The 12,854-nt window shown below is 46.5% G+C and overlaps 1 protein-coding gene across 1 annotated transcript in view; it reads right to left on the reverse strand.

The window, feature by feature from the left end:
• Positions 1-1,322: 1,322 nt before the first annotated feature.
• LOC109417971 (U-scoloptoxin(01)-Er1a-like) overlaps positions 1,323-12,854 on the reverse strand; it is a 28,662-nt gene continuing 17,130 nt past the window's right edge. Inside the window, exons 2-3 of the mRNA XM_019692116.3 lie at positions 1,828-2,022; positions 1,323-1,742 (exon numbers count right to left, since the gene is read on the reverse strand). Coding sequence (XP_019547661.1) covers positions 1,629-1,742; positions 1,828-2,022 — 309 coding nt within the window. The 3' untranslated portion in view covers positions 1,323-1,628. The remainder of the gene's footprint in view (positions 1,743-1,827; positions 2,023-12,854) is intronic.

The raw sequence follows: 12,854 nt of genomic DNA on the forward strand, positions 1-12,854 counted from the left end.
GGGCTCGTACCGATGAGGATAGAATTGAACGAAGCGAGGCCTACAGGGCGGCTAAACTGGCACTGAATAAAGAGATTAAGACTCGTAAGCGGGCGTGCTTCGAAAATCTCTGCCAGGCAGCCAACACGACCCCATGGGGTGATGCCTACAGAGTATTCATGGCCAAAACGAAGGGCGCGTCAGCACCCTCAGAACGCTCCCCAGAGATGCTGCAGAAGATCGTGGAAACGCCACGATACAAGACCATGGGCCCCCGTTCCCTATAGCCAAACCGGCCATAGCGAGGTAGCCCCGGTGACGAACGACGAACTCATTGTAATAGCGAAGTCGCTTAAGTTGAACAAGGCTCCGGGTCCGGACGGTATCCCGACATTAGCCATCAAGACGGCCATCGAGGCTAAGCCTGACATGTTCAGAATGGCTATGCAGATGTGCCTGGACAGAGGCGAATTTCCGGAGAGGTGGAAAAGGCAAAGATTGGTTCTACTGCCCAAACCCGGGAAGCCACCTGGCGACCCGTCGGCATACAGATCTATCTGCCTGCTGGACACCGCCGGAAAACTGTTGGAACGGATCATTCTGTCGAGGCTGATGGTCTATACCGAGAAACCCGATGACTCTGGTCTCTCGGATAACCAGTTCGGCTTCCGGAAGGGTCGATCGACGGTGGACGCTATTAGGGCTGTAACCAAAACGGCCGAGATAGCGCTCCAAAAGAAGCGAACAGGAATCCGCTACTGCGCGGTCGTCACGCTGGACGTTAAGAATGCGTTCAACAGCGTCAGCTGGACCGCCATTGAGTGCGCAATACACCACCTAGGAGTCCCGGTTAGCCTATGCCGGATATTGGAGAGCTACTTCCAGAATAGAGTGCTAATTTATGACACCGAGGAAGGCGAGAGGAGCTACAACATCACCGCAGGGGTCCATCTTGGGCCCGGTACTATGGAACGCGGCGTATGATGGCGTATTGAGGCTCAAGCTTCCACCGGGCGTAAAGCTGGTCGGCTTCGCCGATGAAACCTGAAACCTCTTCGTAAACAAAACCAGCACACTTGAGCTTCTCATTTTAGGCTTTTTACAAGTGAGCAAGAACAGAATAATTAAACGCTCTGTTGTTTGAACAGTTTGAAGCTTGCTTCTTGAGATTTGTACGTCTGAAGTTCTGATGCATTGTTGAAGCGGGATTTCAAGACGTTTGTCCTTAGGATGCCGGGAACTAGATTGGACATTTGTGTTTGTTTCATATATGCTATAGCTAAAAATCAAGTCCCCTATAGGGACTTATACGTATACGTTAGACCGAAAAGCCTAAACACGAAAATAAAAACTACATGTTTATGGTTTTATTAATTTATATTTACAAAATAAAAAAAAAACACTCGAAATAAAAATCAACTAAAAGAAAAATCTCAATATTTGATAAGTTGGATCACGCTTAGAAGTTTGATAAATTGCACACTAGCTCGTTGTGTCGTTTAAGTCTTATAAGCTATATTAAGCTATAGCATATCGTACATTTGTCATCGATCAAAGTCAGAACGTCTCTACATACACTCTAAATAGGTACGGTTAAAACTTAACAACAATAAATTATAGGAAAGCACAACAACCACAGAATTCTGTCGTTATCCAGCTATCAGGTTTCCTTCCACGTCCCGGTACAGTTCGTTGTTGTTGTCGTACAGCCCTAACGAATCCCCACAGTTGACGTTGGTCCACCAGTCGCATACTCGATGAGCCTAAAATGGAAAACAATAGAGAAATCAGTACCAAAAGTCCGCCAATCCTCCCGCTAGAGACACGATATCCAATAGGCGGAAATACTTGATTGAAAACGGTTCCATTGGGGCACAGGAAGGAGAACATGTAGCCGTTCGGGAGGCACCAGTGCCAGATTTGGCACCGTGTGTCGACGTCTGCGTAGTAGCCGGGCACCTTGTCCGAGCAGCGGAATGTCAAGCCGGAGGGAATCCTGTCGTATGCCGGGTAGTCCACGTCCGGTTCGTAACCAAACACTTGCTACGGGTGGGAGAAAGGAAAGAAGAATGTTTAAGTTTTAAATGGATTGGTTAACGTAATGTTTGGGTCTTCAGTTAGCCTAGTGGTTAAGGCTATGGATCGCCAATCCGGAGACGGCGGGTTCGATTCCCGTGCCGGTCGGGAATTCCAGAGACGAAGACGTGGTGCGCAGCGAGCGAGATGAATCGATCAAGAGGAGGATGATTTGCGGACACTTCGCAGATTGCGGAACTGGAGACGCACAGCCATGGAACGAGTCGAATGGAGCAGAGGACACTCAGGCCTTAGTCTGCCCGGTAAGGTAAATATGCATGGGTTTGCTTCACTTTTATAATTGACCACTTCCGGTGGGACAGCCGGAGCTGATTCCGGAACAATAGCGGTAGTTGTTAATGTGGTCTGGACCTTTTTCCTTGCTTATACCGTTCATCAGGTTAACGAAACATCCGCGATTTGATGTGTCGCCATACATGGGGATATGGTTCACTTTTATATTTGACCACTTCCGGCGAGACACTCGGAAGCGGTTCCGGGACACTTACTTACCTTACCTTACCGGTCAGGCTAAGGCCGGGGTGGCCTCTGCTGTACATAGTAGCCTCCTCCATTCCACTCGGTCCATGGCTGTTTGTCTCCAGTTCCGCACTCTGCGTAGGGTCCGCAGATCGTCCTCCACTTGGTCGACCCACCTAGCTCGCTGCGCTCCACGTCTTCTTGTACCGGTCGGATGACTTTCGAGAACCATTTTAGTCGGGTTGCTATCCGACATCCTGATGACGTGACCCGCCCACCGTAGCCTCCCGATTTCCGCGGTATGGACGATGGTTTGTTCTCCCTGCAGCTGATGCAGCTCGTGGTTCATTCGCCTTCTCCAAGTCCCGTCTTCCATCTGCACTCCGCCGTAGATGGTACGCAACACCTTCCGTTCGAAAACTCCAAGGGCGCGTTGGTCCTCTGCATGAAGGGTCCATGTTTCGTGCCCATAGAGGACGACCGATCTAATCAGCGTTTTGTAGATGGTTAACTTCGTGTTACGGCGAACTTTATTTGATCGTAGAGTTCTGCGGAGTCCAAAGTAGGCACGACTTCCTGCCACAATGCGCCTCTGAATTTCTCTGCTGGTGTCGTTGTCGGCGGTCACCAGTGAGCCCAAGTACACGAATTCTTCAACCGCCTCGATTTCATATCACCGTCGATATGAATTCGGGGTGGCGGGCGCGGTGATTCCTCCCTGGAGCCCTTTGCCATCATGTACTTTGTCTTCGACACATTAATGACTAATCCGATTCGCCTGGCTTCACTCTTTAGTCAGATGTACGTTTCCGCCATCGTCTCAAATTTACGAGCAATAATATCAATATCATCGGCGAAACCAAGCAGCTGAACGGACTTCGTAAAAATCGTCCCACTCGTGTTTATCCCCGCTCTTCTTATTACACCCTCCAAAGCAATGTTGAACAGCAAGCACGAAAGACCATCACCTTGCCGTAACCCTCTGCGAGATTCGAAGGGACTCGAGAGTGTCCTGATACTCGAACTACGCACATCACTCGATCCATCGTCGCCTTGATCAACCGTATCAGTTTATCCGGGAATCCGTATTCGTGTATAATCTGCCGTAGCTGTTCTCGATCGATTGTATCATACGCCGATTTGAAATCGATGAACAAGTGATGTGTGGGCACGTTGTATTCGCGGCATTTCTGCAACACCTGGCGGATGGCGAACATCTGGTCCGTTGTAGCGCGTTCACCCATAAATCCAGCCTGATATTGCCCCACGAACTCTCTTGCAATCGGTGATAGACGGCGGCATAAAATTTGAGAGAGTATCTTGTAGGCAGCGCTCAGTAGTGTGATCGCGCGGTAGTTCCCGCAATCCAACTTGTCGCCCTTTTTGTAGATGGGACAACCGATACCTTCCATCCATTCCTCCGGTAATACTTCCTCCTCCCAAATCTTGGTGCTCTCACCAGTGCTTCTCCACCGTATTTTAGAAGCTCGCTTGGTAGTTGATCTGCTCCAGCGGCTTTGTTGTTTTTCAACCGGCCAACCTCCTCCTCAATCTCTTGAAGGTCAGGGGCCGGAAGTCTTTCGTCCTGTGCACATACTCCTAGATCTGTTACCACGCCACCTTCGGTACTTGCAACGTCGCCATTGAGGTGCTCATCGTAATGCTGCTGCCACCTCTCGACCACCTCACGCTCGCTTGTGAGAATATTCCCGTGATTATCTCGGCACATGTCGGCTTGTGGCACAAAGCCTCTGCGCGAGCGGTTCAGCTTCTCGTAGAACTTTCGTTTGTCCTTAGCGCGGTACAGCTCTTCCATCGCTTCGCGATCTCGTTCTTCCTGCTGGCGCTTCTTCATCCGGAAGACTGAGTTCTGCCTGTTCCGCGCCTGTTTGTAACGTGCCTCATTCGTTCTCGTACGGTGTTGCAGCATTCTCGCCCATGCTGCATTCTTCTCGTTTTTCAACTGTTCACATTCGCCGTCGTACCAGTCGTTTCTGTGATTCGGAGTCGCGAAGCCTAGTGCTACCATACCACGGGAAGCTGCAAAGTTTACGCATCGCTGGCCATTATCATTCGATACGGCGTGCAGGCTGTTTCGCCCGATTTCCGGTCTGTACATTTCCTCCCTTCCTACCTGCGCGTTCATGTCGCCGACAACGATTTTCACCTCACGCGGCGAGCAACCATCGTATGTTTGCTCTAACTGCGCATAGAACGCTTCTTTCTCGTCATCGGGTCTCCCTTCGTGTGGGCAGTGGACGTTGATGATGCTGTAGTTGAAGAAACGGCCCTTAACTCTCAACATGCACATCCTTGCGTTGATCGGCTGCCACCCGATCACACGTTGTCGCATCTTGCCCAACACTATAAACCCTGTTCCCAGTTCATTGGTGGTGCCACAGCTTTGGTAGAAGGTAGCCGCTCGATGCCCGCTTTTCCACACTTTCTGTCCAGTCCAACAAAGTTCCTGCAACGCCACGATGTCGAAGCTGCGGGGATGTAGTTCGTCGTAGATCATCCTGTCACATCCTGCGAAACCTAGTGACTTGCAATTCCATGTTCCAAGTTTCCAATCGTAGTCCTTATTTCGTCGCGTGGGTCTTTGTCGATTGTATCGAATCGTATTTTCTCCTATGTTATTCGCAATGGGGATTTTTACGGGTGGCTTATTGGGTCTACGCCAACACTCCTGTCTCGCCGGAGGGCCATCTGTTCTGCCAGTTCTGTTTAACGTCCCAACCAACACTGGGACGACCACGCTGATGGGGCTACCACCTTGGATCTAGCTGGGCGTGGTGCAGCGTTTCTTACTCAGCCGCTGGATGCCAGAATAGACGCTGTTTGAGCCGCACCTCCTTGGTGAACAGACGCTCGGGTCGTCCTCCTCAATCTAGCTGAAGTCAGAAGGACAACAGTGCCCAGGCTGCACTACCAGCTAAGCACACAACTCTTAGCTGGCGGTCTTTGTCATCGCTTGACCCGTGAAAGCATGAGGTAGGAACTTGTGATAACCGGGGCTATGTTGGGAGCTCTCATTATCGACTCACCGTTTTGCAGGTGTTCCAAGCTGTCCTATCCAGCTTTTTACGCTAGCTTTCCATAAATTTTGGATCACCCTCTCTGACAATTCTTGCCGACACTATAATTTTATTATGGTTTGATCAAAGCAAGCTCCTTGGCGTTGAAAATTTTCGTTGTTGATAAAAAAACGTCAATGATTTCAATTCTAGTGAATGGGTATTACGTAGCAATACATTTCTACTTTATTCTTAAATTTTGCTTTTTAGGTTGATTTAGCATGATGCCACGAGTTATGACGAGTGAACGTGTGAACAAATACCAAAAAAGTTAATCCAGGGAAGTGAAAAACTCTTCAACGGTACTGGCCGAAGACGGCAGCAGAACGATTCAAGGGCCTAATCTACTTTACCGGGACAGCATAGTGTGTATGATGTGGAATCCTGCCACTGACTGATGATTTATTCTCGATATTTGCTTGGATTAGGATTACGACCAATTGTTTTACTAAGTTGTGCTACGCCATGGACATGGCCAGTTTGGGCCAAGTGTAAACCTTTTGTTACAGTTAACTATGTAATAAAAATATCACCCGGAGCCCTCATGGGTCCCATCACTTCTTACCAAAGCCGAAATAGGCAGTAGGAAAACTGTTGGATGTGGAATACCTATTTTTGTATTCTTCTGATGTAGATACAGTATGACTTCCCATATAATTTGAGCAATCTCATGGCCCTCGCAGAGGAATTGATAAAGAGTAAATAGTCGATTAAAGGTATAACTGTTCGTTTCACGTTTTGATTTAACGAACGGATAATAAGGAGCAGTTGTACGGATACTGGTCAGGAAGGGGAGAGGACCAACTGGGTCTCAGACATAGTTTTACTAAGGGCCGATTTCTTCACCTCGGCTTAACCGGTAAGCCAGGCTTACCCATATAATTAAACCTGGTTTAACGCTTGAGCCAGGGTGAAGAAATCGGCCCTAAGATATTTGGAAGTACCGTAAAACGGGGTATCTTTGATAATGCGGGTAACTTTGATAGTGCGGCAGGCATTGTGTAATTTATCTTATAACTATGATTCCTTCAACCAGTTAAGAAAAAGGTAAATGTAAATCAATCCTATACACATAAAAGTTCATCTTAGACGTATTTTCATTAAAACCTAGTTTAAATACAACTTTTTGGACAAAAAATTAAAATTGTTGATATTTTTTTTATTTATCAACCCCTTCAAACAACCTGCTATACGACTTCGTTACTACTGTTTTTTCAATGAACGGACTCTTATTCTCGATAGATTCATCATAGTAGATTCTAAATCTGGCCTTGAATCTCTTAACAGAGTGTGTTTTTACGAATTGGAAGCAATTTTGTAAATTGGAATATTAATCTCTATACATTGATAAACGCCTAAAAGTATGCAATGCCCTTGTAATTTCATGTAGATAAATCTCTGTTGTTCAAAATTTGTTAATAAAACATTAAAAAACAACCAAAAAAAGAAAACAAAGCATGTAATCATATGTTGGTGTACCGTTAAGCATTTATTATTACAAAGATAATGATTTTTATTAGCTAAATTTATTATGTTTTGCACTCAATACTCCACAAACTCATTTTTATATGTAGAATTTAGTAAAAAATCAATGTTTTGATATAAAAATTCTATCTAATATATTCCACAAGCCTTCTCTCATCATGTTCATACTCCTAAGATTGCAATCTGTGATTATTTTTTGAGATTTGTTGTGTTTTTAGGGCATTATCAAAGTTGCCCCAAAATGAAAATCTGATTTTCGATTTAATGAAAAACTAAAAGTTATCCAAAATATTTCAGATTGTCGAATCTTTTAATTGCAATTGATAACTGATACCCCAGTACTTGTTTTAAAAATAAAAAACTCGGGGAAATACTGTTACATGTAAAAATATTGAGAAAATTCGCTGAAAAACTATCAAAGTTACCCCATTTTACGGTACCCACTAAACTCTTGTCATGGATGAGTTTCAACTAGTTTACACGTCTCAGATTTATTGAATGGCTATCCACTATTTTCTGGTTTGTTGAAGACGGCTCCACAAGATAAACTTGACGAAGAACAGATTATCATTCGATTTACTGAGATCTAATCGGAGCTAGGAATGTTACGATGATATAAACGGATTGAGGATTCTGGAGAGAGGAACCGAGGCGAAAGATGGAAAAGATTCATAACAACGTCTCCGTGCGGAGCTCTACTACTACTACTACTACTACTACTGCAAGATAAGGCGTGAAGAAGGAAAGAGACCACCCGAAATGAAACGAGTGTGGCTGCCCAGTGTAATGCAATGGGATATTCCAGCCAAGAGCTTCCGACGTTCCGACACTGCCAACGGTCGCCGCGTGGGACAAGGCGGAACTTCTACGTCGTTTTATAGCCAGCGTAAAAAGCTGGATAGTGAAGTCCTTCAAATCTACAATAATAATATTCTATGTTTTCGCCATAAATAATAGCATTAGATAATCTACTGGGATCCGTGAAGCTCTTGAAATCTAAAATGTAATTTATAAAAAATTGAAACAACAGCCATATCTGATATACTGAATAACATTGCATAATCGATCGAGGTTACTGGACCAACCTGAAGTATACATACTAGACAAGATACTAGATATTATTATAAACCTTTGGGATATTTAGGGTCGTCCGAACTGTCCTGCCTGAAGTTTATCCCAAGTAACCACATGGCACTATTATATGCTTTGCGTGACAATACAGTGCTAGTGTAGAACTAACCTGCTCTATATTGGCCGTATGATAAGCCTATAAGGCCAAAAATGCGAAATATAATGTTGATGATTACTTGGGATCTCTTGACAGTAACAATAGTAATTCTCACAATGAATTGTAACATTACACATCCAACTGTAATCCCCCTGGCATTTCATGAGTCATTGCAAGATACCTTTGAGATATTCCAGATCAATCAAACTATTCCGGAGACCATAGCTTCAGGTCTACATTTGTGATAATAACTTTTGCCACCATGTTATCGCTCATAGTGCATTTGGATCATTTTTGATCTAAACCGTGCACTACGACAGCGAGCTGTTCCCAACGTGATGCATTAGGAAGGTTAAGTAGTGTTACATAATCAACTGTATTTACCTAAGCAGTTCGAGGAATAATAAGCATTGTTATATATTTTTGGGATATTTTTGGTTTTTCTTACTGCTGTAGAGCGTAATTGATAAAATCAACCATTTTAGATAGTAACGTTACATAGCCAAATAGGATCCATGAACCTCTTAACTCTCGAGGGTCGCTCTATGATAGTTTTGCGATAATTTAGGTTATCCCAACTTTCATGGAATACACAATTTTATATCTACACTTGCAATGCTAGCCTGCTACATTGAATAATGATACACAATGAATCATGTTTACTAATATTCTTCAAAGACTAGTAGGCATTGCTCTGTACCTTTGAAATATTTAAAGTTGTACAACATTATACGAAACTCACTTTTTGAAATATGCATTTGTTGTATTCATTGTTTGTGTATCCGTGAAGATCCGTATACTTCTGCGAAAGACATTTCAGGATTACTAAACTTCCGTACAACTAAGAACTTCCAGTTGACATTTGTATCAAAATTCTTTCCTGCTACATGAAGTAACCCTACATAATCAGTCATGTTCAGTGAATAGTTGAAGGTCACAAGGCATTCTTAGATTTTTTTTGGTGGTCTTTTTTTTTCCTTCTAAACCATAGGGGGATAAATCTGCTCATCAGACACCCTAACAGGAAGGTTAGGGTAGTGTGGGGTTGAGGCCGTCTTCTACAATGCCGGTAGAAGCCAGGACTACTCTCTCCTCGACCCGCTAAAACACATTCCTATGGTCGCCAAACCCTACGTCTCTCCGGAACCACCAAGCAGGTATTGCTTCAGAGAGGGGCTAGTGCATATCGCACCCTCAAGGTTAGCTGCCGTAGCCTAGCAGCAACGAACATCGATGACTCGCTTTGGAGAGTCCATCACGGTAGCCTGCTGGCGCTTAGCCAGTTTCCCGAGTGGTCCTCGCCACTCCCTTTGTCCTCGGAAGGCGGGCAGGGTCAACCCCGCCCGCGCCCTACTGCTGAGCGGACATCAAGAACTGATGCCCACATGCAACCCGATCTGACCTGCTGAAGGCAAGGGTATCACTACCCTTCAGGCCTTATCAGATGCATCCGTAGGTTGCAGACAGCAGGGTCTCACCTACCCCGACCCTTGCCGGGGACCCCTTTCCAACCGCGGGCTCAGATCCAACCCAGTAGACTGACGCCACGACAGCACCGCTACCGGGACTTCCTCTCCGCGGCCACTTAATCGCTGTAAGGGTCGATCTCGACCGCAGGGCACCGGTATGACCTACGAAGCCGACTTCGAACCCCTGGACCACCTCTTGTATCTTGCATCTGGACTAGCCATTCTCCGAGTCCACGCGCCACCTCCTTTGTAGCTCCCAGACGATATGGGTGATAGCCGTTGAAACGGCATTCCAGCTAATCTCATCCCTACACATTCTCTGGACCAAGTTGTCCGGAGTTGTGTCCTCCCCGCATGTGGCAAGCATGCGGTCACGCATTGTGCGAAAACGCGGGCACACGAACAAAACGTGTTCCGCCGTTTCCTCTAAACCATTGCACACTGGGCATTCGGGAGAATCCGCATGCCCGAAACGGTGTAGATACTGTCGGAAGCAACCATGACCTGTAAGGACCTGTGTCAGGTGGAATGAAACTTCCCCATGGCGCCTATTAATCCAACTATCTACCCTCGGTATCAACTTATGGGTCCACCTTCCTTTGGTGGAACTGTCCCACGCGCGCTGCCATTTGACCATAGAGGCCATCCTGACAGTCTTGCGTATGCCTCTTGTGCCGCGCATTTCGAAGCACTCCATATCCTCACTGATAAGAATGCTGATGGGCACCATACCAGTAATGACACAGAGAGCGTCGTGTGACACGGTACGGTACGCGCTTGCAACCCTCAGACACATAAGCCTGTAAGTACTTTCCAGCTTCCGTCGGTAGCATTCAGTACTTAGCGCGGTACCCCACTCCGGGCCGCCATACCTAAGTATGGACGTAGCAACACTAACCAGAAGCTTGCGGTTACTGGCGTACACCGCTGAGCTATTGGACATCATCCGGGACAGTGCCGCAATAGCTGTGGAGGCTCTTTTACAGGCATAATCGACGTGGCTACCAAAGGTAAGCTTATCGTCGATCATCACGCCCAAGTGTTTGACGGAGCGCTTTGACAGGATAGTGCACTCTCCTACACTCTCCGTCTGCTGCTCCGACTTCCGGTTGTTAACAACCGTCACTTCTGTCTTGTGGTGTGCCAGCTCCAGTTTCCTGGACCGCATCCACGCCTCCACAACCTTTATCGAGTGATCGGTAGTCAACTTCAACTCCTCGATCGTTTCACCGTAGACTTCGAGCGTAATGTCGTCGGCAAATCCGACAATCACCACTCCCACTGGATACTCTAACCTCAACACCTCGTCGTACATGACATTCCATAACACCGGACCCAGGATGGAACCTTGCGGGACTCCTGAGGTTATGTGAAAGCACTTCCGACCCACCTCCGTGTCGTAGACTAGTACACGATTCTGAAAGTAACTTCCGAGAATCTTGTACAGGTACTCCGGTATCCCCAGACGCAAGAGCGCATCGGCAATAGCAGACCAGCTGGCGCTATTAAACGCATTCCTTACATCCAGAGTCACTACCGCGCAGAAGCGAATTCCCCTCCTCTTAGGCTCGAGTGCTTCCTCGGCGGTTTTTGTAACCGACAAGATAGCGTCTACGATGGACCTCGCCTTCCGGAAGCCGTACTGGTTGCTCGAAAGACCATTTTCGCCCTCAGTGAACCTTAACACTCTATTGAGGATGATCTTTTCGAGCACCTTCCCCGCCGTGTCAATCAAGCATATTGGTCTATATGCCGACGGGTCTCCGGGTGGTTTCCCCGCCTTTGGCAATAGTACCAGGTTCTGCCTCTTCCAAGCTTCTGGGAAAACTCCCTCGTCCAGGCATTTCTGCATAACAGACCTGAACATCTCGGGAGCCTCTGCAATAGCTACTTTTAAGGCCAGGTTCGGAACTCCGTCCGGACCTGGGGCCTTACCTACGCTAAGGGACTTAGCTATCCCCACAAATTCCATATCGGTGACCCTCTCCTCATCGCCAGCCCCAGTCCCCGACTGTCCTACGAAAGGAGGCCAAGGACTAGAATAATGACGCGGACAAAGTCCTCCAATGATCCCCTCCAACATCTCTGGAGATTGCTCTGTAGGAGCCATCACACCTCTCGTCTTGGCCATAACGATCCTGTAGGCGTCACCTCACGGGTTCGTATTGGCATTCTGACAGAGACCCTCAAAGCAGGCCTTTTTGCTTGCTCTTACCGCGGTCTTAAGCGCGGCTTTTGCAGCGGCGAACACCACCCGCCGTTCGTTTCGCTCTTCCTCTGATCGTGCTCGCTGCATCCGCCACCTAGCCCATAGGATGACCTATCCCGACTGATCTGATACTGTCTATAGAACTTTCGACTTAGGGGTCTCCAGTTAGCCTAGTGGTTAAGGCTATGGATCGCCAATCCGGAGACGGCGGGTTCGATTCCCGTTCCGGTCAGGAAAATTTTCTCGGCTCCCTGGGCATAGTGTATCATTGTACTTGCCTCACAATATACAAATTCATGCAATGGCAGGCAAAGGAAACCCTTCAATTAATAACTGTGGAAGTGCTCAAAGAACACTTAGCTGAAGCGAGGCAGGCCAAGTCCCAGTGGAGAGGTAGAGCCATAAAGAAGAAGAAGAAGAAGGAGAAGAAGAGGAAGATGAACTTTCTAAAGGCTTACTGGACATGATAGATTATAAATCGCAGCTTTGTGTAATAAAAGAAGTTACCGTTACACCCGTAGAATTAAGGATCTGAACTCAGGAGCAGTTTGGATGACCTAGGATATACCGATTGATCTGATACTGTCTATTGAACTTTCAGTAGACTTACTGATCATGATAGATTACAAATCGTAGTTTTATATAATGAAGGAAGTTACCGTTGCACCCCAAGACTTTCAGATCTGGACTCAAGAACAGTTTGGATGACCTAGGATATCCCGATGGATCTGATACTGTCTATAGAACTTTAAGAAGGCTTAATGAACATGATAGATTACAAATCATAGCTTTTGTATAATGAAATAAGTAACCGTTACATCCGTAGGCTTAAGGATCTAAGCTTAAGAACA

This window comes from Aedes albopictus, chromosome 2, assembly GCF_035046485.1.
Source record: "Aedes albopictus strain Foshan chromosome 2, AalbF5, whole genome shotgun sequence".
Classification (NCBI taxonomy): domain Eukaryota; kingdom Metazoa; phylum Arthropoda; class Insecta; order Diptera; family Culicidae; genus Aedes; species Aedes albopictus.